The sequence below is a fragment of the Argiope bruennichi genome, chromosome 2, assembly GCF_947563725.1.
Source record: "Argiope bruennichi chromosome 2, qqArgBrue1.1, whole genome shotgun sequence".
Lineage (NCBI taxonomy): Eukaryota > Metazoa > Arthropoda > Arachnida > Araneae > Araneidae > Argiope > Argiope bruennichi.
The window spans coordinates 56,551,236-56,577,770 of NC_079152.1; the positions used below are offsets into that span (position 1 = coordinate 56,551,236).

The window sequence follows — 26,535 nt, forward strand, 5'->3', positions numbered from 1 at the left end:
GACAGATACAAATATGTCTCTTGCCACATGCAAATAAACTTTAAATCTAACCTTGTTATTATCTAAATAATAAAATAAAAAGTGTCTAAAATCACACATGTAATGCATTTGAAGCAATAAAATATGAAATATTAGTTATTACTTGTCGCACATTGTGCTGGCATATTAAGTCGCATTTATAAACATTAAGGCGCCCAGTTGATTTGTGTGTTTTCTGAACACGCCTAACTGTTTCTGATTTTTGTTCATATTCTTTAATCCATTCCTAAAATATGTGTTACAAAAATGCAAGCAATAAGTATTCAAAAGAGATATATAAACTATTTATATATTTATAAATCTTGATATTAAGTTAATAACTAAACAGAATTCAATTCTCTGTTTTCTGAAAATTCCAGTTTGCTGAAAAAGAACTTCCTAAAAGTTTAGAGCTCAAAGAAGAGTCAGAAATCTCTGGGCAATCCTTAAAAAATGAAACCATTGGGAATGTTGTTTCTTCATTGCAAGATAAGTCAGAAATATTGCAATTTTTATCCATACCAGAGTTGAAATATTCAAGGAGCAGCTGGTGCTCACCACTTTACAACATTTATCTGTTTCTTGATACATACCATCAACGATTCATTTTTTAGAAAATGAAGTAATTTTTTTTTTATTGCCAAAAGTAAGAATTTTATATTTAAATTTAAAAAAATAAGCAAAAGAAATAGTTTGATTTTTAATTCATTTATTTTGAATCTCTCTTGAATCAATATGTCTCCTCTTGTGATATTTTATATGCATATTCAGTATGAATTGAAATGATTTCTATACCATTTAATTTCATCCAAAATATCTTAATAAATATAATGCATTTGCAGATAGACATCTAATGGTAATAATTTTAATATAAAATTAAAAAATAAATCTCTTCTTGCACATGCATGTTTAATAATAATTATAATGATTTCTATACCGTTTAATGTCATCAAAATATCTTAATAAATATAGTATATCTGCATATAGATATTTTATGGTAGCTTATAAAAGCTTGAGTTCCAAGTCTTATTTTTAATTCTTCACGCTAATTCTTTATTTATAATATCGGAAATACGGAAAACAGCCAAATTTTCGGTAAAAGTGAATTTTAGTGTGCACCCAGCTGCGCCAACAATGCCAAGTCGGCATTGTTGCACCGGGCAGAATTTTTTAACTTAAAAAAAACATCCTACGGCTTCGCTAGCAGCGGGAGCGGGAACCTAGTAGCTTCGCTAGCACATTGAACATAAGGACTGTGTGGATAACATGAACTGTACAGAATCAATTGAAAAGAAAGAATGAAGGATGTTGTACGAACGGATTTCAGAGGGAATCCTGCCCGGTGCCTTATCTGTAGAAGGCACCGGGCAGAATTTTTTAACTTAAAAAAACATCCTACGGCTTCGCTAGCAGCGGGAACCTAGTAGCTTCGCTAGCACATTGAACATAAAGACTGTGTGGAAAACAGAAACAGTACATAACCAAGAGAAAAGAAAAAACGGAGAAATAAGCAATCGGATCATTCTCCATACAAAATTTCAAACAAACATACTTTTCCCACCTTCATCAACTTGTAAAAGAATATATTCCACTCACCTTCCATCCATTCTGCCGGTTCGATATCAAACCATTCTCAATACAAAATTTCAAACAAGCATCCTTTCCTAATTTCATTAACTCGTAAAATATATATGTATGCATATCTAACTCGCTCTTCATCCATTCTACAGGTTCGAAATAATCCCGACATAACAAATTATGAAGGGAACCAACCGTTATAACACCAGAATTACGAGAACTGCGAAGAATTCCATTTGCAGCTGTCTTTGAAAGCGAGAATGCAGACGATTTTTTTAAAGCGAATACTGACAATTAAAAATTGCAAAAGAATAAATATTTTCTGTTCGTATTCACATTAAAAAAAGAAAGAAGAAAATAACTTTTAATTATAAGCTTAAATTTCTTTATAATAAAGAACAAAAGTAAAATCTTTAATCGATATTTTTTTAATATTTTTAATTTAACATTTTTCATAATTTAATTGTAGTTTGGCTCTCTTAGGCCAAATTTTCATCAATCCCAATTACTTTATACTTGTATTTCTCTGCAAGATTTATTTTCTCCATTTTGAAAAAGAGCAGACGAAAAAGTACGCATAAACCAAACTAAACAACACGTATTGGTTGCAGCAAATACAGCGCAGAAAATTCTGTGATTAGAGCACAATTTGCGAACTCCTGCAGTTTTGTAAACAAAAACTAGTCTCTTCCTCTTAAACGTTGTCCCTACGAAAAAATTCGGCTTTCAATGGACTCGTCCGTCTCATACACAGCGTGTTGTGCTTTAGATGCTAGTCCTTATGCATTCCAAGAATGCGCTTCATTCTTGGCGTGTAAATAAATTTTCACCTTTTGGTGAAAAAAGCTTTTCCGTAAGCAACCATACATCGATTCCACCATTTTCCTTCACTATCGGAATGAAACCCGTCCTCCAGTGCTGCTTCCCCCCTTTGAACTTCTAGTGGGGGGAGGGGGGGGGGTTCAAGCGTCCTCCGGTTAACGAGTCTCATGAAGTGAAGCATAGTTTTGTACACCAGTGTAAAACAATGTCAATTTCTGAGGCTCCCGTGGAGATCATTCAATTTAATGCTCGGTTTTGTGGCCGAAAAATTGTAAATTTACATGTTAATTCATATTTGTTAAAATTTCCCAAAGTTGACCTGATTATTTATTATTTTGTTTGAAGTATCTGATTTTTGTGATGTAACAATTTCCTGTTTGCATTCGGTTTATTTTCAAATTTTTTATGTCACTTTCTGTGTATTTTAATTCTCCTAAATCTCTTTCATAAATGTTTGGAGGCGAGGGATCCGATGTTTCATGTATTTTTATTTTAAAATTGCTTTTTTTGTTGTTGATTTTCTTTCATTGAACTATCTGTGAGTTAATTTTTTTAATTTAGCAATTTTCAGTTTATTTTAGTTAAATTGACTCGTTGGGGAATTATGTTTTTATATATTTAATTTAAGATGTCACAAGAGATATAAAAAAAATTGCAGTGCATTGAATATTGTAGAAATTGGCTGTATACCTTTTAAAGTTCAAATAATTTTGCTTTTTTTTATTTTTAAAAACTTGAATATCTATCCTTACTTGAATATCTGTAACATACTGCATCTATTTAATTAATTGGTTTTAATGAATATTCATTATTATCACCTTAATAAATTGTCTCATTATCATTATTTCTAGCAAAAAGAGAACAATAAACTTCCAGAACAGGATGAAAAAATCATTGAAAAAGAAGATATTTCTAGTAACGTTAAGGAATTCAACATTAAAAGAGCTCGCTATGAAGTTATGAGGTTTGGACTGAGTGGATTTGATAAAGAAAAACAAAAACGTGATAAAATATCAATGGCTATAAGATTGGGTGCAAAAGTGAGATTCATATTTTGTTGTCTTTTAATTTCTTTATTATTTCTATTTTACATCATATTCTCTTTAATGTGGATAAATGGTAATAATAGTAGTTTTGAACTATTTTTATAAAATGTACTAAAGTTTGTTTTTATGCCCAAACTTTCAATATTAGGGTATTTATACTTATTTCAAATATTCAACATTATATATATAATTGATTTTGTAATAGATTTCTCCTCTGTACAATCCTTTGTTATTAATTTTGTTGCACCTTCTTGAATAATAAGTGATAAATATATATACTTAAAAATAACTATGAGGTATATTTAAGTAATATATTTTTAACTTTGCAAATATAGTGTTCTTGGACACTATTAACCATTTAAATCATAAGAGTTATTTGAAAAAGTCATAGTCGTAGTAGAAAAGTTATTTGAAAATGTAATACTTGATTTGTTTTATGTTGAGAAATTAAAAATAGTGTGCTAATGCAATTTATTTGCACTTGCACTGAGAAGTGCAATAAAACAAGACAGATGCAGTTACCACTCTCATCTTTCAAAATCTAATTGTATAAGATGTGAATGAATAATTAAAAATGACTTTTGTGGGAAAAAAAAACATTAATTTTTTTTCTTTTGATTGTTTCATTATTAAGTGCATTTTTTTCTTTGACACATTGTTTATTATGTTCAAGGTATCGTCTGTTGAAAGAGTTGTTATTTTAGATTGTTATGCTTTTATCACATTATACAAGAATTATCTATAAAACTTTAATTTCTATTAATTTACATTACCCCTAGCATTACAAGATCTCCCATACATATGCAGCTATAATCAATGATCATTTTGACTGCTTGTCCAAAGTAAAAGACAAAAAAACTGTGGATTTTGGTAATATTTTATAAAGTTAAATCTAATAAAAATACAGTTTACTTGTTTAATGAATTATTTAAACATAAAGTAATTAAACAAAAAAGAGCTGAATTGTTTTGAAATTCCTTTAGTTATTTTTAAGATTGTCAGTGTATTTAAATAAAAATACTTAAATTTAAAAAGACTTAAAATAGTCTAGTTATTTTTAAATTTGTCAACAGTTTATAAATTTCCTCACAATTTTCAATATAAATTAAATTTATCAAAAACTATATAAATATATTATTCATTGTCACAGTGTACACAAATTAATGATTTCTTAATTTTAGATATATAGATTCCATCAATATATTTGCTACAATTTTTAAAAATGTTCAATGTTTTCTTGCTTCTGCATGAGTTTATTTGGCATTATTTATATTTACATGTGATGTATCAATTTTCTTTTGATTAGAAGCAGAAAATTTGAGGAGTTTTGATAAAATGCACATATTTCAAAGCTTCTTAGCCACATCTAAAATATAATTATGGCAACTAGTGTTTTTATATCTAAATGTCTCCTTGTAAATTATCCTAACATTTATCATAGCCAAATCAAGGATGCTTAAAAAAATTGAATTAATCATTGTCTGGATAAGGACTTCATGGAGAATTTTCCAAAGTATTTACTCCATATTTGGTTGAATTGCAAAATTTTGCAACTTTTTTTCTCCCCTCCTTTAGATGTGATTTCTGATGTTGGATGCAAGATAGGAAAACATTAGAAGGACATCCCCCCCCCCCCCCTTGAACAAAAGCAAATGATATATTAGCAATCTTATTAATAAGGAACTTATTATATATTTTATTTTTTTTAACAAATAAAGTACTTCATTCTTTGGGTTATTTATCAGCCACCCATTTTCATTATTATCACGCTAACACAGCTTATTCTTGCTGCCTTCATTCATTTCACTAATTGCAACAAAATAAAGAAACTGTAATCTGTCAAGTTTTCTCAGTATTCTAGTTATGTCCCATCAATTGGTAAGCTGCATCTAACATTTCTCCCACTGGTCAGAATTTTATCTTTGCCCAAATTGGGATATTCAGTCAGCAAATATTTTGACTGTGCTTCAGCAGCAATATTTAATGTCAATTTTATTGGGCATTTTAGGCATATAGTGAATAAATCAATATTGATTCTTCATGGGAATAGTTGTTTATCTATTGTTAATTTTTACTCATGTATAACACATCATGCAGTTTCTGATAAATATATTCCAAAAATCTTAGGTAATGGCTAAAAGATCTGTTTGTGTTTTTTGGGGATCTAGTTGATTTCATGTTGAAGTGAAGAAATTCATAATTAATTCCAGTAATTTATCTCTAGTCCTTGTCTTAATAAGAATATCAGGCTATAGGGATTTTATTACACACTCTAAACAGAAAGACTTTTAAGAGTAATCCAGTCTTAATAAGATAAATTTTACAAAATTCATCAAGTTCAACTTCTGAACTGCAATTATCTTCACAAAAACTAACAGAACTTTCTTTTTCCATTATGTATTTTTATCAGTGCTTCTATGCAACATGATATGCAACTTACAAAATGTGCAAATCAATGCACTGAAATTATACAAAAAAAAAAAAAAAAATGTAGTTAGTTATATATGTATTTTTTAAAAAGCCACATTTCAAATGCAAATGAAATGCACAATCACATGGCACTTGAAAATTCTAAACTGGTATTTTATTCCTTTTCCCCACTCGCATCTGCTTCTGTGACATACTGAAATACCTTCAGGTAATAGTAAAAAATAAAACTTTATTTTTTACTATTAACACATATAAACTATTATGCTAACCTTTATTATAAACTATTAGCATAAGAAAATTTTTAAAATAGCATGAAAAAGGAGATTTTTTGGATTTGGTCAAATTGTTGGCAGCTGTAATTGTAGATCTGTTCTAATTATCTAAAATGAATAAAAATAGATTAATGTAATATTTTTGCATTTTAAAGAAAAATTAAAAAAGTATCAACACTATATAAAAGAAATTTAAATTAAATTGGATTGCTGAAATGAATTCAATTATTTTGAATATAAAATTTGTGCTGCTGTAATTCTAATGTTAATAGAAATTAATTATTTTTAATGTATTTGATAGTGAGAAGAGACAAGAGGAGAATGAAAAATTTCACAATTTGATAGTACCATGGACTATGAAAGTTTATATCTTTAGTATTTGTAAAAATCCTTTTCAAATTTAGTTGCTGACTAGGCTTTCACAAACATATGTGCAAGTAAGGCCAATTAGTACTTTTAACAAAGTGTGAGAATCTTGCAATTTTGGGATAAGAATTGCTGCACTAAAATTTCAATTTTATGGCATTCCTTTTCATTTGAATATTAATAAAACTGTAAAGATAATCCTATTCTCAATTATTTGATCTTACAAATTTATAATGATGATTTTGTTTTATATTTTGATTGAAGTTATTGTTTAACATTTTGATTGAAAAGCACCTTCATTGTGAGAGATTTTCTGAAGACGAACAAAATCTTTTACAAACCATTGAATTCCCAAAATTCTTTTTATATGATTACCTAATTAGACTATACACCCTTTTCAGGCTGTCTGTGGTTATTTCAGTTTGAAAGTGAATGGAAAACACATGTTCCCTAGTAATTTTTGTCATTTAACTTTGTTACAAATTTAAATATCTGAAATTTTGTTTTTCAATTCATAAGTCTGACATATCTTTATAACTGAAGAAGAAGTATTTTAGAGATAAAAAAATAAAAAAAGAATCAAGCATGCAATTTTGATGCATCTTTTAAATAATTTTGTAATTTGGGTTAGAATATTTAACTGTGATATTTTTTGATTAAAGAAAGAAGAAGAAAATTTATTCTCTGTTAATTGAAGAACATTGGTATGTTGTGTGCTTCTTACATTTTACTGACTAATACTTTAATCCACTATTTTTCAATACTAGGGTGGAAGCAGTGGTAGATTTGTTTGCGTTTTCCTTTCTATGGCTGTAGTTAGAAAAAACATATTTTCTAATTTCTTTGAAAACATTTGTTATAATTACCATTTCGCTACCCCCCCCTCCTTTTTACATTAGTTGCTTTTGGGGATTAGCTTGTTTATCAATCTTTGACTGTATTTCATTTTAATTTGCATTAATTTAAGTTGTATTATTTATGTATTCTAATTATTTCATTTGTTATCCTCTCTAATGTAACTTAGTAACTTGATGTCATATTTGACATATAAAATGTGCCATTGATTCTAGTATTAAAATGGTACTTCACATTTTTAAATGCATCATATTAGAGCATTTGATAATATAATGGATAGTCTGGAACATTGTTAACAAGTAAAATAAAGAATAGTCAGTTAATTTTTCAACATATTAGATATGTTACATTACATTAAGATTATTACTTAATAAATTGTAAATAGATTTCTCAAAATATTAACAGATATAAAAAAAAAAAATCCATGATGATACTACAAAGGAATATGAAAAAATAAACATAAACTTCTTTAGTTAGTTTTCAGCAACTGAAGAAAATACAAAATTTAATATTTTTGGAAACAATAAAATGATTTAAATTTCATTGCAATAATAAAAAATATTTTCAAAAAATCTTAAAAAATTTTTTAAAAAAAATATTGGACAACTAAATTAGTATAGTTGAAATATTTTTTTTTTTTTTTTGTTTTGTTAAAGAATCAAAAGATTAATGATAAACTAGAATTTAATTAAAATTTCCAAAAAAATTAACTGTGAAAGGCTCATTTCTACTTTATGAATTATATTTTTGACAATTTATAACTCTAGGTCAAATGGTCTACTTTGTAGGGTGCAGAACACAAATGCTTGCTTTTATTATTAGTAACAATTGAATCAATCAGTATATAAACAAAGATTCTAGCATTTACCATAAAAAAAATATTTTGCCGGGCATATTCCTGATATTCCATTATGTACTTACTGTGTTTATTATAAAAATTATTGTAATTATGTATTTCTTAATTAATGACAATGACAAAATATTTTGCATCAAGGTGGAGGAAGCAAAAATGTGTTTCAAATATTCCTAATTTTGCTAATAGTAAACTTGTTTTTAAACTTTGCTTTTATATAAATGTATTAAATCTGCCTTTTTTTTTCCCCCTTTCTTTTTTTTCTTATAGCCACCTAAAAAAGAATACGTGAATTATAAACAACTTATTGAGCAAAAAAAGAAAGAAAAAGAAGAGAAAAAAGTATGAGTATTTTTTTTTTTAATTATAAGCTATTTTCTTTGTTTCCATTCAAACTGCATTCTTTGTGTTTTATTTAATGAATCTAAAAGCTGTTTTAATTTCAGAGATTTGATTTTTACCAATTGATTATTTTCACAGCTGATTTCTATTAACTTTGTGTTTAGTTATAAAATATTTGCTTTTATCAATATATTTTACTTTTAAACTGCATATGCAGATATTAAATTCATTGTGTAAAATTAATCTTGAGATATAGTTTTAGACAATTGAAATCTATTTTCTATGTTAAGAATGTAAGGATGGTAGTTAAGATATCTTTATGGAGTAAACTTATGTTTCCTTATTAAAATTTTACAAGCTGAAAATCAATTAAGATCTCTTTAATTACTACAGAAAGATTAAAGTATGTTTTGAATTTTAAGCTGAACGAAACTATTCTAAATTATAAAGATTGTCATTATACTGTTTATGATTTTATATATATATTGCAGGCTAAGCAAACTGATCAGTATGTTTTGAAACAGCTGAAAGGAAGGAAAAAAGTCAAAGGGAAGAAGAAAATGACCAAAAATCCATCTAGTATTATTTAATTATTGCATATTTAATGTTGTAAATAAATTTATAAATTCCTGTGTCTTAAATATTATTAGACAACATCATTATCAAATAAAGTTTTACGTAAACATATTTTGAAATATAATCAAAGGATAAGAAAAAATTTTATCTTTAAGTTTTACTGTTGTATAAATTTTGAAATGTTTTTAATGTAGAATAATTCAAATTATTCAGGACATAAATGAATTTTTTCCATAAATGTTTATACAAAATTTTCTGTGATCACATGTCTAAAATAAATTTTAAGTGAATTATTTAAGTCTACAGTTAATACTGTAAATAGTTGCCAGTTTTGCCTTGAAATGAAATGAAATGAAAAACACAGATTAATGGACCTAACTCCCCTTCCTGGAATAAACATATCAAAGAACTGTGCATATTCGACATGAACTATAACTAATTAAATTGCTTTTTATAAAAATAAGTTTTAAATGATCTTTAACTGTTTTTGACTTGTTCAATGTATTTACCATTAAAGTTTTTCTAAGAAAGAAATGGGAAATCTTGTTTTCCATTGTGATAACAGGGTACATAGCATCATTAAAAATCCTTAAAAACTTCTTATTTTTAATATATAAGAGGTCTTTAAAATGTTTTTTATCCAAATATTTAGCAGAATTTATTCAGAATCCATAATTATCCTCAAAACGACAGAAACTGTCACTGGGGGATATTATTCTCATTGGCTCAAACAGTACAAAATGTTTAAAGTGGTTTTGGGGATGTAACATCGAACTATTTCAAGGCAAGGACAATGTCGAACAAGTAGTCAGATTATGTGTGGCCAATTGGGTACGTAACGTACGGCCAACGTAATTGATAACATAGACTCTGAAGTGACGAATGCGTTTACATAGATGCTTAGTGTCTACTATGTCCAATCCGTAGTTTCATTTCCTTTTATGTCTTAGATGAAGTCTGAAGGTTTGATAACCCTCAATTCATTGGGATCATCATAACTGTATTAGAGTGGACTTTCATTGACTTTGCTTTCACACTCACATAGCAGTGCCACTATGTCCTTGCAAATTACACAAACATGATTTAAGACTTCTCTTAAAAGCTGATTAACGGTGTGAATCATTCTTAGTGTCTACTATGTCCAATCCGTAGTTTCATTTCCTTTTATGTCTTAGATGAAGTCTGAAGGTTTGATAACCCTCAATTCATTGGGATCATCATAACTGTATTAGAGTGGACTTTCATTGACTTTGCTTTCACACTCACATAGCAGTGCCACTATGTCCTTGCAAATTACACAAACATGATTTAAGACTTCTCTTAAAAGCTGATTAACGGTGTGAATCATTCTTTCCCACCAACCTCCATATCATGGCGCAGTTAAGGGATTGAAATACCATTTAATCTTTTGAATGGAACATTTAGCTATAATTTCTTGCCAATTGAGAGTGTTGATAGCTCTTGATGTTCTGAAGAAGTTAGTCCTGTTATCTGTATGCATAATAGAACTACGCCCTCTTTTAGCAAAAAAATCATCTTGTAGCTTGCATAAAGACTTCAGTCAACAGAAATGTTACTAATTCTAAATGAATAGCACAATAAATTGCACATGTGAAAAGCACAATCCACGCTTTCTGACCACCTTTCAAATTCATAGCACATGCTATATCACTACCAATTACTTTGAATGCAGCAACATGATTGATTTTATTGACAGAAAGCAAAGTTGGACCAACTGGTAGTACTGACTTTGATGTATATCTTTTTCACTCTGATAGTCATAGAAAGCTGGAAGCATAAATCGAATACATTCATCTATTTTTTACTTCTTCTTATTTGTAGCAATGATATTGCAATATACTTTGATAATTCAGCATAAAACTTTCCTTTTTTTTAATGCTGTGACGTTATTTCCTGCTTTAAGTCACATAATAACAGATGGTGGAATGAAAGCTATATATTGTATAAGATAATTATCTCTATTTGGCAATGCTTAACACTGCATTTGTATTCGAATTCCTTTCTGTCCTCAAAATTTTTGAAACTTCCCATTTCCGTCCTTAAATGAAAATCATTTAATCGTCTCATACCACCTGAATCATCATTAATGGTTTAATTCATTGAATGTCATGCTAATTTCACATTGTTTGCCTACTTGACCAATATGGATTTTTTATTTTGCTTTAGATATGTTGATGAATTATTAATTACAAAAGACAAATTAATTTGTGTAATCATTTGTAATGCTTTTATTTTGCTGAGGTCAACATAGCGCTGAAATGCAGACATTTGTTAGTTTGTATGTATTGTATTGTGTTAATCTCTTCACAACATTTTAGTAATGATAATAATATTGAAAATTTACTCGAATTCCGTGTTTCTAGTTACCGTGAGTTTGCTGAGAACTGGTGACCTCCATGGCCCTATGAATAAATTCAATGCAGATCTCTGGTGGCCCCCATACATTCAGCATACTAAAATCGGAGTTGCTCCAAATGTGATTGAGTGTCAAAAAATATTAAAATAAATTAATTTCAACTATTTTTTATGAGATAAATTTGATTCATTAAATGGAAATACTTTTATTAATAATTTTGGAAATATGTTTTTGAGGTTTACCAAATAATTGTTCATCATCAATGTTCCACTATCATATTTAATTTTTTTGAATACATCCAGTTTTAAAGCGACAAAAATAATTTTTAGATGAAAATGCAAATGCAAAATTGTTCGCAAAAACGAATCACCATTTCATTGCTGTAAATGATATTTGTCAAGGATTAAAGCAATAATAATAATACAAATGAACTCTTCATTTTGTATCAGTTTTTATTTTCAATGCCAAATATTAATATTATTTTACATTTTATTTTAATCAAATGTATTGAAACGAATACAAGTAGGTGTTAAAAATTCAAATTTCCGAGATTTAACGAGTAAAAGTGATACAGGTAAGGAAAATTCAGCTACAATTGCAAAAGATAACTGCTATTTGTATCTAATAATGAGGAAGCAAAATGTCGCGAACTCGCTTCAATCGATCTTTCAATTCTGCCCACAACTTAAAAGGATCCTGTTTTTTTTTTTTTTTTTTTTTTTTTTTTGCGATATTTTGAATTATTTATTTCTTATTTAACTATAAAGGTATTATAACTTATTCAAGTACTGTTTTAATTAATTTGGGAATATAATTTAGCATTAAATATCTGTTTTATATTCAGTAATTTTATAATTCTAAAAAAAAAAGCGGATGTTTATAACTTTAAAAAATGTCTTATCCTGTTTTGAAATATTATTCAGATTAGCCAATGGCAATTAACAACATATTTAGCTCCCATCATCTATATAATTAAAATAATTGTCAAAATAAAAGAATCAACTTGTTTTGCCAATTCTTATTTCATATTAAACTGATGCTATCAATGGTCTTATGAATTTCATATTAAATCAATGCTCTTCCCTAAACCACCAGAGAAATTTCAAAAGCATTCACTTATCTGCTCATTCTCTTTCTGGATAATCTTTGACCGAATTTGCCGGTCAGAATCAATAAATAAAATATATAATTTTCTAAAATATCTAATATGTAATGTAAAATATCTATTTTACCAATTTCAATTTCTTACGAAAGGCGGCGATTCTTGACTATATCATCAAGAGTCATCTCTCTCTTCCACATCCATTTTCGAAACATGTTGCAAAATAAAATTTAGAGCCCTAAACTCAACAAATGGAGAGATTTCGCCAATTTTCGATGTTTTCGCCTATGCTTCATTTTGTAAGCATAGCTAACTAGTCAGAATTCCTTACCGTTACTAGGCAGTCATAATTTAAGCAATATATTTTTTTTCTTTAAAAAGATGTATATCATCAAAATTCGTCGACATGATTTATTAATATATATTTTAAAAAGCTTCCTTCACAAAGTTCATAAAGTCAACGGGTTCGGTGTATGGTGGCACAATCAGCAGGCCTCAATAGCAAATAATGAGATTTATTAACATGAAGACACGAATACACAGCAGTGCTTAGAACAAATAGCAGCCCACAAGTAGTAATCTGTAGTGAATAACCAACCACAACAGCACACAAAGCAACCAGAAAGAACTCAGCAGGAAAAGAGAGCTTAGCTGTTCAATAAGGTCTCTCCAAACCCCTGCTATTCGGCTCTGTTTCCTCGCTTTAGCTGTACTCAACTCCGATTCACAACTATTACTACTACCGCCAGAATACTTACTTCACAGAAAGTCATGACTTCACAGGGAGAAGTTACACGAGAGTGTGTGAATTGGGGTACCGAGGGAAGAATTTCACCCTAATCAAGGTTACTTATAAGATATTAACTCTCCCCTTCTAACGCCATCTTTTAGCCAGTGGTTCTTCTGTGTTTGTGTAGACAGTAAGCGTCTTTTCTTGTTTGCAAGAAAAATAATCTGGATTTACTAAAAATAAGGAATAGAAATGCCTTTGATCTGTTGTGTTCCAAACTGTAATGGAAATTACATGAATGGCCCAAGAGTAAGTGTTTTTTTCTTTTCCTAAAGAGGAAGAACTTAAAAAGAAATGGTTAAGTGCCATATATCGTGAAGGATTTAATTCGACGCATCATAGTAAGGTAAGCTCATTTAAATTTTAAAGTAATGCTAAATAGTTCAAAATGAAAAGTTATTTATTCTCACTTTAGAAGTTTAACAGCTCGATAATATTCATTATTCGTGATTTTAATAATGTGCGTTATAAAAAAAAATTTCATAAAATGCTGTAATGTAGGCAGTATTATTGTCAATAATAATTATAATATTTGCCATAATTATGTTTACATGCTTTGTTTACTATTATATCTATATTTACGTTTACATAGTTAAATTTTATTATATAACATAATGATAAATACCTGAGAGTAAACAAAATAAAAACTCCCCGTACTTATAATTATATATTGTTTCATGTTGTATATTTGTTACTGTATTTAAATTAAGCATTAAAGGAAGTCAATATTTACGAATAATTTCCTTTACTATAAGTCTGTGAATTACATTTTAAAACAAATAATATTGAAAGACAAACTAGTCTATTTGATTCGGAGTCAGGAAAAATATTAAGTACCTTCTTAAATATCCAAGACTAATCACTGGAGCCTTCTCGGATGCCAAATTGTGCCTCTTATATGTCATCTTCAATATTTCATAGGAAAAATACAGAAATAAAAAAGTTAAAATTAGAGCAACAATACATAGAAAAAGCTCCCCAGGAAAGCATAACAGAAATAAAGAAATACGATGAGACAAGAAAATTTAAAAATTTGGAAGAGTAAATTTGAAAAATTTCTAAAATATCATTCATAAAAAAAAAAAAAAAAAAAAAAAAAAAAAAATTGTGAATATTGAATAAAGTTCTGATCCTAAAATTGTCTGTCGTAATAAATGATTTATTAGAGGTGTCAGCTTTTGTTGGAAAAACAAGCCTGTCAAATATTTCTTCTTTACCAATAAAAGTCTATAACATCAACAATTTAAATGAAATATTAGAGCATCTACCAGAAAGGAAGACAATTCATTGCTGAATTCAGATATTATTTCCAAGATTCATGGTTTCATGGATAATTTAAATATAACCCAAGAAAATTTAACCAATGTTATCGCATTTATTAAAGAGCAATCTGCCTTGATTATTCAAAATGAACATAGTAAAATTTACTCCTCTGAAATTATGATATGCTGCTCATTATTTTATTCAGCGGCTCCGCATGCATATAAATTTGTCAGAAAGTCTGGCTATATTTTGTTACCTCATCCTATGACTTTAAGAAATATATGCATATCTATCAATACTTGACCTCAGTCAGAGCAGAAGGAATTGCATTTCTTAAGGTACATTAAGCAGAAATTACAATTCACAGTATCTGCAGATAAAAATGTGATTCTTCAAATAGATGAAATGCACAACAAACCCTGCTTTGATTACAAAGGGGGAAATATATTCGGTTTCAATTACAATTCAGAAAATGCTCTTCTAAAGCCGGAAAGGAAAGAAAACTTGATAAATTTAGTAAAGATATATCTAACAAAATAATGATAAAATATATAGTTAAATAAGAAAGCTCTTCTAATTTTTCAAAGATTTATTTGATATTTTTGAAGTGTCAATAGAATCGAATACTGTTTCGTGGGATATTGTTTTTATTGCTTATTTGGAGTTGACGCCACAAAAAATATTTAGAAAACCATTTTTATATGAAGTTGTTTTGAAATTAATCAACAAATTTTGGGTGTTTGTATTTAAGCCAAGGAAAGATGCTTTCTTGTCTTTTTCTTATTTATTTTTGCACACACACGCATATAACAACACACATGGACGATGATCACACATATATAAGGTAACACATAATATTTACATTTAAAATAGATATTGCCGCTGGTATATTGAGAGTCACTCGTCCCTCAGGAATATCTCCCATTTTTTTGTTTTGACATATTACTTCTAAATCTACAACATACAACACAATTTAATACACATTTTTTAACTATTCTTTTAACATTTAATATCCAAAAGGTTTGGCGTAAAATACCTATGAACAAATTACCACATGCATGCAAATTTAAAATATGAAAATACTGTACAATTAGAATACTTAATTTATGCTAGTTAGGTAATATGATAGGATGTTTGCATCATACTGCAAAGATGCATTTTGAAGACACCCTCCCACTCTAAGCAACCCGTCTTTATCAATGAACGGACAAAGTGCTGATAGTGGGCTTTTCTTTGGCATTGTTTGGTTTGACTTTATACTTCAGCATCAAAAAATTCAGTTTGAACATATGTTACAATAATATTACGAGCAAAAATTCTTTCCCCTCTAATTATAGGTTCAATAATACCTGCAGAATTCTTATTGACTTTACCAGCTTTACAATTATTTATAAATCTAATACAAAAACATAATACATTAATTAGTATATGACGAATATTTTTCAATTAATGAATCTATTAAATCATTTTTCAAAATTGCAGCAAATACACATGCATTTTTTCCCCTTTCCTTAAGGACAGAGTCATTGTTTTTGAATACTGGTTGCTTTGGCCAATCAGCTTCTGATGATGATAGGAAAGTAGGGCCCTCCCACCATAGGCGACAGTCTGGCAGATCCTTAGGAGACAAACCTCTAGATCCTATATCTGCTGGATTTTTTTTTTGACGGCACATACCTCCATCTATTTTGAGGGATGAGGTACAGGATCTCTGAAGTCCTATTGGCAACAAAGGGCTTCCAGTTTCGAGGAGGTGAAGACAACCAGGAAAGAACAACTTGAAAATCTGTCCAAGCATATATATTAATATCATGATCATGAAAAATATTAATTAAAACAGATAATAATCGGGCTAACAGGAGAGCACCATTTAACTCTAGCCGTGGAATGGATACAGGCTTTAGCGGAGCTACCTTGCTTTTAGCTGCTAAAATAGTGATTTGAGTAACATCATTATCAGATCGTTGAACCGCATAAATTACACAGGCATATGCTGATTCCGATGCATCCGAAAAGCCATGAAGAGTAATTTCCTTTTCTGTAATTAGAAGCCATCTCGGAATAGAAATGTGACATATTTGCTGAAATTCCTTTTTGAATTTACGCCACTTAACTGTAAAATGTTCCGGTAAGGCACTGTCCAAATCAAGTTGCAGTAACCATAACTGCTGATAAAAGATTTTTATTAATATTGTGCAAGGTGAAAGAAAACCCAAAGGATCAAATAGCCTTGATGATTGTGACAGAAAAGATCTTTTGGTGATTTCATTCTCAAAATTAAAGTCAATTTTAAAAACAAAGCAATCAGTAAAAGAGTTCCAAATAAGTCCCAGAGTTTTAGAACAGTTTTCATGATGAATTTCCACATTAGATTCATTAGCACTGAGACATTCAGCGAAATTATTTAAGACGTGGAGAATTGGAACGCCACTTTCTTAAGTGAAATCTTCGGGCATCTAGCATTTCCGACAATTTTTGGATTAACGCGATTGCTTCTTCATTAGATTTTGTTCCAGCCATCAAGTCCTCCATATAAAAGGTATTTTGAATTATTTTAGATATTTCAGGATTTATAATTTGTGAATCCAAGCCTATTTGATGTAAACATCTAGTAGCTAAAAATGGAGCGGAGGAATTTCTTAAGTTACAGTAGAAAGTTTGTATTCCTTAATAGTGGAATCAAGTGAATTTCTCCACTCAATTTTTTGCAACTTTTGATCTTCTGAATCAATTAAAATTTGTCTATACATTTGCTTTATATCGGAAGTGAAAGCAACTTTATTTAGTCTGAATCTGACAAGAATAGTAAAAATATCTGGTTGCAATATTTTGCCTACCCCCAAAACTAAATTCAACGAATTAAAGTTAGGCGGTTTGCAGGATCCATCAAACACAATTCGAAGTTTGGTTGTAATACTGTCTAAAATATATAGTTAAATACAAAGCTCTTCTAATGTTTCAAAGATTTATTTGATATTTTTTGAAGTGTCAATAGAATTGAATACTCTTTCGTGGAATATTATTTTTATTGCTTACTTAGAGTTGACGCCACAGCAAATATTCATAAAACCATTTTTGTATGGAGTTATTTTGAAATTCATCAACAATTTTTTTCATTCATTTTTTTCTAAATAAATAGTTTTAAATCTAGGGGAAATACATCTACTGAGAAACCTGTCTTGCACATTATGTAAAAAAAGGTAATGCATACCAAAGTCGTACCTCCAGAGTGATGTCGAAAGCGGTTGCATTTTAATTATTAATGAATTCTGCAATATATGTGTGTTGAATTGCATGATATGAATGTATATGAAATGATATTAGCAAGTGAAAAGTAATTTCACCTGACTCTGTATCGCGCAGAGACTTATCGTGTAAGGAATGAAGTGTCACGTCTCGTTATGACGTCACGGAAGACCGTCTATACGACTGGCGACTCAACACACGATTCGATGCTCGTGAATACTTATCCCCAATACTCGGTGCAATGCTCAATTCAATAATCGCTTGAGCTCCACTCATCGCCTGCACTTCACTGAATTGTTTCAATTAACTTGTCGCTGACTCAACTCTAACTAACAGTGTGACTGACTTCGGCTTGGATTGTCAACCTTTTGCAACTTTCAGAGCAGTGGACAGAAAGTTTTGAACAATCAAAATAATTTGCATTCTATTGGTCTTATCGCCAAAATTCCTGAAGATTCTAGTATCATCCATTTTGCCTCCAAAGTTATCAAATCCGTCGCAAAGTTAGTCTTGAAGCCCGGCAGTCATTGTTCCGGCATTGTATCGGCATCCAGTAGAGCTGTCTGTAAAACTATCTTACGACTGAACTAACTGCGCTGCGAAGCAACATTACAGATTTATAACATATTGACACAATAATGTCATCAATATGGTCGCTACAACGTCTGGCTAATAAGATTAATTTAATCATGTCAATCAAACTTGATTAACTACATCGTGTCACAGCGAAATGAATAATAAAATAATTTCAGTAATATAATTTTTTTTTTACAATTCTGATAAAGCATTCTGATTAGTTAACTATATCGATGATATACCGAAGAATTATGAATATTTATATGAAAAGTTTTCGAAATCAATTCTATGATTGGGCTGGCGAACTCTGTCATAGGATTTTCCTTTAGAGAATGTACAGTGAAATTTTTTTTTCGATTTTTTTTCCGAAAATAGAGAGTGGTGAATGCAGAAGACCTCTGAGGACATATCTTGAGGTCAAGAGCTTTCACATGAAATAAAAATTTTGAAATCTGTACAACGGGCGAGATCTGATGTAAAATTTCTTCCTAAAGAATGCATGATGGATTTTTTTAAAAAAAATTTTTTGTAGAAAATGAGAGAGGAATTTAAACTTGAAAGAAGTAGGAGATTGGGATTTATAGCATCAATGGCTACTATCATATGTTTCCAGATGAAGTTTCAGTCAGTTAACAGTTACAAAGTAGTTCCACTGATGCGATTTAGTTCATATTCATGGAGGGAGGAGAAGGGCAAGTGATCTTGATGATATATCCGGAATCATGAGTTTTCATATAAAATAAGAAATAGCGAAATTGAACTAGTGATTGGAGTTATGTAATCCTGCTCATTGCTTTTTCTTGCTATTTTAAACATGCAAAATGTTAAGAAAAACTCTGTCTTTTATTATTATATTTAAAATCAATCTAAATTTCTGACATATTTTTTATACGCGATATACTAAAACTAACTTTTTAGAAAATGATATGCAATTAACCATTTTTATTGGGAACTGAAATGAGTTGAATAATTGTTTCCGTTGCCTAGTGGTGTGTTATTGTTTCCATATATATATATATATATATAACCAATCTAAAGTAAAAAATAGTTTGAAAACGAAACAAAACAGTTTCGAAATCGCAATTAAAAATTATTACCTATTCAAACTAAAACCAAAAAAATAAAATCTCCTTGACTCCTGAGGGTAAGTTCTTGCCTTTTCTTTTTTCCGTCAGTGTTATTTTATGATATTTTTGTTTATATTGTTAATTTTGTTATTGTATTTTTACTTTGTGGGGGTTATTTTCTTCTAATTTGTTGTTTTGTATTTTCCTTTCTGTTAAAATGGTATATCTCTTGGGCCTAATTTCAGTGGATTTTCGGGTCACGAGTAATCATTATTAGACCTTTGTCTGGATTTCCTTCACAGAAAAAAATCCCTTTCTTTGAATCCCTGCCTGAGGGTGACCCTTGAAACTTCCTATTAACTTGATTTTAATACTTTTATATATATATATATATATATATATATATATATATATATTCTATTTTTTTAGCAAGTGTTGCGTCTTTTAATCGAATCGACGGCCGTAAAAGCATGGGGTGGATACAAGAGTCCCATTAAAGATGAGAAGATTTATTTAGATATATTTTATTTGCCTTGATGATTTTCACTTACACATTTTGCTATTTCAGTATGTCAAAATTTGTTATTTGAAACTACTTATATAAGGATAAATGAAAATTAGTGAAAATGAAATTAATGAAATGAATTAAAATGAAAGGAAATAAAAAATATTAGATTTTGAAAGTTTGAAGGAGGAAATGGCCTCGAGATTTGCTTTGCCTAAGAGCCTCTAAAAGGTTTAATTCGGTCTTGCATCAACTCATCTCAGATTTTTAGTATAGCAGCTATTGGCAGACTGACATCAATATCAACAGTGTTTAGAATGCTTCATGAAGAATATATACAAGATGTTCAGTAGTGTGTGTATCCTTGATGTGCCACCGTAATGAAAGACTTAATTGGACACACGCACATGTAGAGTGCTAGTCAATGGAAATATTTATTCTTGATTGATGAATTGATTCATTGAAGATTCATTGATCTGAAGGAAATTAAACCAGTTATTATCCTAGACATGTCTATGTAAGACAAGTATTTAATCAATATGATATATGTGTGGGAGTAGTATTTTTTCGGATAATAGCACTGATATGTATATCATCTGAAGAGTCATCATTAATGCTCAGTGCTTTGAAATGTCTTTATTTTGTGTATTTTAGATATAAATTACAAGCCTAGCGTTTTTTGTGTATAGTTTGTAAAATTATATTTTGTTAAATTTTTATGCAAATTTCATGTAATTCAATGAACAGAATGATGCATTCCTTAATTTTTGGAAATCAACATAATTGTTGTGGGCACTGCAGCTCCAACTTACTGGCGTCAAGGAATATTCTTTAGTATAATAAAAATGTCAGTGGTTAAACATGGTAATGCTTATAGGCTGGTATATTTTGTCTTCGAATTGAGACATGCAAGATCCGCAAGTCGTTCGAAACGGTCCATAAGGAATACCATTGGACCTAGAACGGCCAAGTTTGGCTCAGAGGCGGCGGTAGCAGGGGGGAAAGGGGAGCAACTGCCCCCCCCCCCGTCGGCGAGAGATTGAGGTTTCGGCAAAAGTGTTCGCCATTTCAGGATGGTTGTAGAGAATTGCGCATTATCGAATATGATTATTTAAAATCCACCTTAAAGTTAATATATTGTAAACAGTCGAAATATCCAAGTAACGGTTAAAACGTTTTGACTATATTTGGCAAAATAATCGATAGAGTGGTAAATCAATAATATGCTGTATTTTGCGGCCAAATTTTTCATAGACCATCTAAGAACTGAATGCAATGGATGTGGAACATGTTAAATTCGCAGATTTTCAGACATCACATTCAAATGTCGTTCATTCAGCTTATAATTTGTACTACTTTTCACATTTAACCGACAAGCTAACAAGTAAATAAGATATCGACAAGTTGATACTCTCATTTTGCTAGCAATTTTTGGTCGGTTGATTATGAATTCAATGCTGTGAGTGCCGAAGATGTTAAATCTGCAGATTTTTAGACATTTGATTGAAATGTCGTTTACTTGGCTAATAATTTGCACTAGATTTAGCAATATAACCGACAAGTGAATAAAATACTACATTCTACTGATAACTTTTGGGTGGCTGACTATGAACTAAATGTGATGAATGTCGAAGACTATATCCACAGATTTTCAGGTATTTGATTTAAATGACGTTCATCGATCTTTTAATTTGCACTACGTTTAGCTATACAACCGACAAGACGACATGTGAATAAAACATAAGACATGTCACATTTTGTCAAAAAATGTTAATCTTTCAACTAAGAATTCAATGCGAATGGTGACGAGTCCTAATTCTCAGTCATTTTATTTAAATGTCGTAATGTTCATTCAGCATATAATTTATACTATATTTAGCAGAATAATCAATAATCTGGTAAATGAATAAGACGTCACATTTTTTCCAACTAATCTTTGTCCTTCAGCTAAGATTTTATCATAGATTATGGAAAAAAAAAATTGTTTACATCAGGCACTTCGATTACCTGTTAGTGGAATTAATAGAGAATTTGGTGCTTTTATATTATTCATGAATAGGACGACAGAGTTATTTTCCATAATTCATAATTCAAATCCAAGTTCTAAAATTAATCGTCATATTACTCATATAATTGTGACTTCCTCGGTAACGAATTGATAAATTTATTTTATTCATTTCACTATGAGAATTGCTTGACTAAAATCTAGTTAACAAAATTAAAAAAAAAAAAAACAAAAAAAAACACTGTTTTCTTTTGACAATTTTGTGAGTATGCAGCTGTTTTGCTGTAGCCAAATTATATGAATTCATTATAAATCACTGTTGTAAGTAAATTGTATAATTGTAAATTAAATTTATTTAATAGTAAAATATCTGTTTCCTTTCGCAATCTAATTTATCAGGCTACAATTATTACACTAAAGAAATATTACCGACTGCAATTGACGACAAAAAAATTTTGTGGTATGGTAGCGTTTTAGCTACAATAAAAGAGTTTATTCAAGTATGCACTAAATTTGTTAAATAAATTACTACCTGAATTCTTCAGACTCTGCATTCAATAGTATATGTAATCGAAGAACGAAGTATATCGTTTGTAACGAAGTATAACGTAATCGAATTAATGTAATCGAAGTATAACGAAAGTATATCGTTTATATATACTTTTCTTTCAATTACTATTATCGGCAAAAAGTATATAATTTCAGATGCTCCTAAATTTTTAATAGACTTTGAATAAAGATGTCTTGATAAAAAGATGATTAAAATAGTTATTCATAGATATACATAAATTACACATTAACCCCTTGACATACGAATTTACTTAATTTCCTAATTAGATGGCTGATCTAATTTATGACACAATTATTATTATTTTAATCCTTAGAATAATATAAGGGCATTTGAAGGGTAATGATGCGTTTTCAAGTGATTTTTGCACTTAAAAGTACTTAATACTTTCACTTAATTGCAGATTTTAAATTAAAAATTAAATAATTCCATACACAAGTTAGACTCGCCATTGTATATAAAGGGATTAGGAAAAACCAATGTATGCAACTGAGGGGATAAAACTCACCTTTTGGATGAAATATTAGCTTGCAATAACTTCGAATTAAGAAAGTACTCAACTATTAGAACCCATGCCTAAAAATGAAAATAGGTGAATTCGTGTTCAAGATCTAATTGTTTTTTTAGTAAAATACATTGGTTTTTTAAGCCTAAATATATATTGAAAAATAAATACAAGTTAAATATCGTTTAACGATCTAACGTTCAAGCAGTTCATTTTTCATAAGAATATTTTTCATATCTAACATAAAATAGTAAGTTTGTACATATATTTACAAAATATTTTCTCTGACCTTCTTAAAAACATCATTGTATATTTTCCGCATTCTATATTGTTCATGCCCGAACTATAGTAAATTTTTGTTGAGTGCACGTACTTCTCCTCGGATTCGAAACACATCTTAATTCCTGCTCGTCGTTACAATCCTTACTTAACAAATATTTTAGGTAGAGGACTACGCAGAAAAATCGGTTTTTGGCGGAAACATCGAATATTTTTTATTTATTATTCTGGATTCCTATAAAAGTTTCTTTTATAAAATTTTTTGTTTCAACATTCATTTTATATAGCTTCTGATATAAAATAGTAAGAGTATGCATTTGTTCATTTAGCATGACACGTCATTCTGGTGCAATCTGTGTTTCTATCTATATTCTACAATCTAGAATGGAATATGACTATATTCCTTTCCAAAATTAGATCTCGGAGAAATTAAGTTTCACGAGTCTCATAAAGAAATAGACTCAAATATTGTCAATTTTTTAATGCTTAGTAAAAAAAAAAAAAAAAAAAAAAAAAAAAAAAAACTGAGAATATTTTTTACAAATATCTTTATAAAGTTTTAACAATGAAAGAAAGGATCAGCATCAGAATAAAAAAAAGTTATATAATACTTAATTTTCTTTAATTAAATGTAAAATTAATTATTATGAGTTATTTTGAAGCCAAATTAGAAATTGTGCTTGCCCTTCTGTCGGATTTGTCTTGCTCCCCGTTAGCAAATCTCTGCCTCCGCCTCTGGTTCGGCTTGTACGTAAAGTTACTTCCTAAATAGTAGATACTTATTAGGAGAGAGTTTCCAAAATTTTAAACAGAATTTTTTATTAAAAATTAAACAATCTGTTAATGCTTTTTCCTTAATAACTTTAAAGCCAATTACTACATAAAAATGATTTTAAATGCAACATTTTAAAATTCAAAATATAAGGTGTTTTTTTTCAGTTATACTAGTTTTATTTCTATGCACTCTTTTTTTTTTGTTCAATTTTAATTTGAAAAAATATTTTAGAGAGATATTTTTCATTCTTTTAATTTCTGGATTTATATTCACGTGCGCTGCAATGGTATTAAATACATTTTTATGTATTCATTATCACTACTATATAATTAAAAAATAAACTAAAAACAGACGAAGGAATCCTAAGACATTATTATTCTTATAATGTTTCAGACTAGAAGTTTGAAACTCTCTCTCTCTCTTTTATAGACTATAATGTAGGGATGACGAATATTTTACGAGCGGTTATTACGTAACCAATATCAAAAAGTCACAAATACCAATGATCAATACTTTTCTAAGAGGGGTGTGATTCAAATCCTTGATACGATCTTACTGATGATATTTCGATTACAGGTTTTGGATCACGATAGAAAGTAACAATCGATACGATATCACTGAAATTTGCCGGAGCGGTGATTTCACCGGAAAGTGCGAGGCGTCACTGAAAAGTGCGAAGTCACCGCTCCACTTTACGGGAGTGACCGATATTCGTATTTGATGATGCACTATTCCATACAGGTCATTTTTAATTGCTCGTGACATGATTGAATTTTGATTACATGTATTCTGTTTACTGCTGGCGCCATCTATTGGTAGAATATAGGACTGAAGTAAACATTTTAAAGAAATGATATATATTTTTAACTTACCTTTTCCAGAAAATGGTTCACTCTAATAAATAAATTAAATAAATAGTTTTGAAAAAAAAATTTAAGAAGTAAGCTGAAACAGATAAATTAATTCAATCACACGTTACTTAAATTAGTAAATTAAGTATTAATTACAATTAATAAATTTTATATTTAATATTAAGTAATAATTTTTAATTAATAATATGATTGAAATAACAGATATTTGGAACGCATATTTAAAAATAGCAATAGCAATATTATTTGTTATTCAAAAAATCGTGGATTATGCATCTCTAATCACGACTATCGCTGGAAGCTATACGCATCTTGTTTCATTGTACGAAAAAAAGTTTTCTTTCGCATTCAAGTCTCCACAAAAAAATATTTATTCTGGGAAAAAAACTCTATCTGGAAAAGAGGATCAATATCTTTCATTTAAATACATTAAACACATGTGGAGACATGGATATGTGTTTTCTACACCACTCTTTCTGATATTTTATTTTGTTTTCGGCTTCTTGCATCTTTAAAAGCTTTAGTTTTAATTTTATTTCATTGTTCACCGAATTTTAAATTGATAATTTTTTAAGAATCCCTTTTGGAAACCGCTGGTGAATATATTTGATTCACTAATCTTGATTGTGATTATCGTAGATTTCAATTCAAAATGTTCTTAAAATATAATTTAGCTGACGTAATGTTAAAAAAAATAATAATAAATTTTAAAAAAAAGCTAAAATGCGAGATCGCTGGAGACTATACGAATTTTATGCAAAAAAGAAAGTTAATAAAGCATTCTGAAAAAATGTGTTTAAATGACATTTGGATGGCCACTGAGGATTTTTTATTTGCTTGAAAACTTCATTCCAAATAGTGATAATAATTATTAAATTTATCGCTTATTCTATAATGCCATTTATTATAATTTGAATTTTAATGCTGTTGTACATCATATAAGATTCTTACTTAGTTATTATTTTATTGTAAAATCAAATTAGTCTCTTCTTTATTTTTATGAACTTAAAAGAATATATGCATTCATATTATTGGCAATGCAGAAGAAAATTTAGTCCATAGAAAAATTGTGAAAAAAGTTCAAAGCCTAATTCCTTCTACGATAAATTTGCAGAATAGTGTAGTAGAATAAGACTATTAATGAAAAAAAAAAATGAAAAATTTAATACAGTAAAAATTTTATTTTTCTGGAGTTACGAGAAGCAAACATAGTATTCGCAACATTTTAGTGAATACTATGAAAAAATGTGGTATAATAAAAAAGCAGAGTAAATAATTAAGCTTCTAATTCATTAATGGTTATAAAATATTCTAACAATACTATTTTTTCGATACTATGAAATCAAATCAGTTCTAGTTATGCTTAAAAATGCACACACATACACGTGCAAAACAACAACAACAACAACAAAAAAAAAAAATACAGATAGAAATATTTCAATAGCAGAAC

General features: G+C 29.1%; 1 protein-coding gene across 2 annotated transcripts; it reads left to right on the plus strand.

Moving 5' to 3' along the window:
- Positions 1-2,267: 2,267 nt before the first annotated feature.
- Positions 2,268-12,115, plus strand: LOC129960864 (uncharacterized protein C1orf131 homolog). Of its 2 annotated transcripts, none has more exons than XM_056074572.1 (4): positions 2,268-2,449; positions 3,270-3,458; positions 8,511-8,582; positions 9,074-12,115. In XM_056074572.1, exons 1-4 carry the CDS (start codon positions 2,366-2,368, stop codon positions 9,170-9,172), a joined length of 444 nt encoding a protein of 147 aa, XP_055930547.1. In that variant the 5' UTR covers positions 2,268-2,365; the 3' UTR covers positions 9,173-12,115. The 2 variants fall into 2 exon arrangements, with proteins under 2 accessions (XP_055930547.1, XP_055930555.1); XM_056074580.1 differs by lacking the exon at positions 2,268-2,449 and adding an exon at positions 2,503-2,689 and having other exon boundaries at positions 9,074-12,095.
- The last annotated feature ends 14,420 nt before the right edge of the window (positions 12,116-26,535 follow it).

Bases quoted from the DNA above. Each gene is read 5' to 3' on its own strand.
- LOC129960864 (XM_056074572.1), top strand. From the start codon at position 2,366: ATGCTAGTCCTTATGCATTCCAAGAATGCGCTTCATTCTTGGCGTGTA. The intron at 3,459-8,510 runs GTGAGATTCATA...TTTTTCTTATAG, and splicing joins CTATAAGATTGGGTGCAAAA to CCACCTAAAAAAGAATACGT. The intron at 8,583-9,073 runs GTATGAGTATTT...TATATATTGCAG, and splicing joins AAGAAAAAGAAGAGAAAAAA to GCTAAGCAAACTGATCAGTA.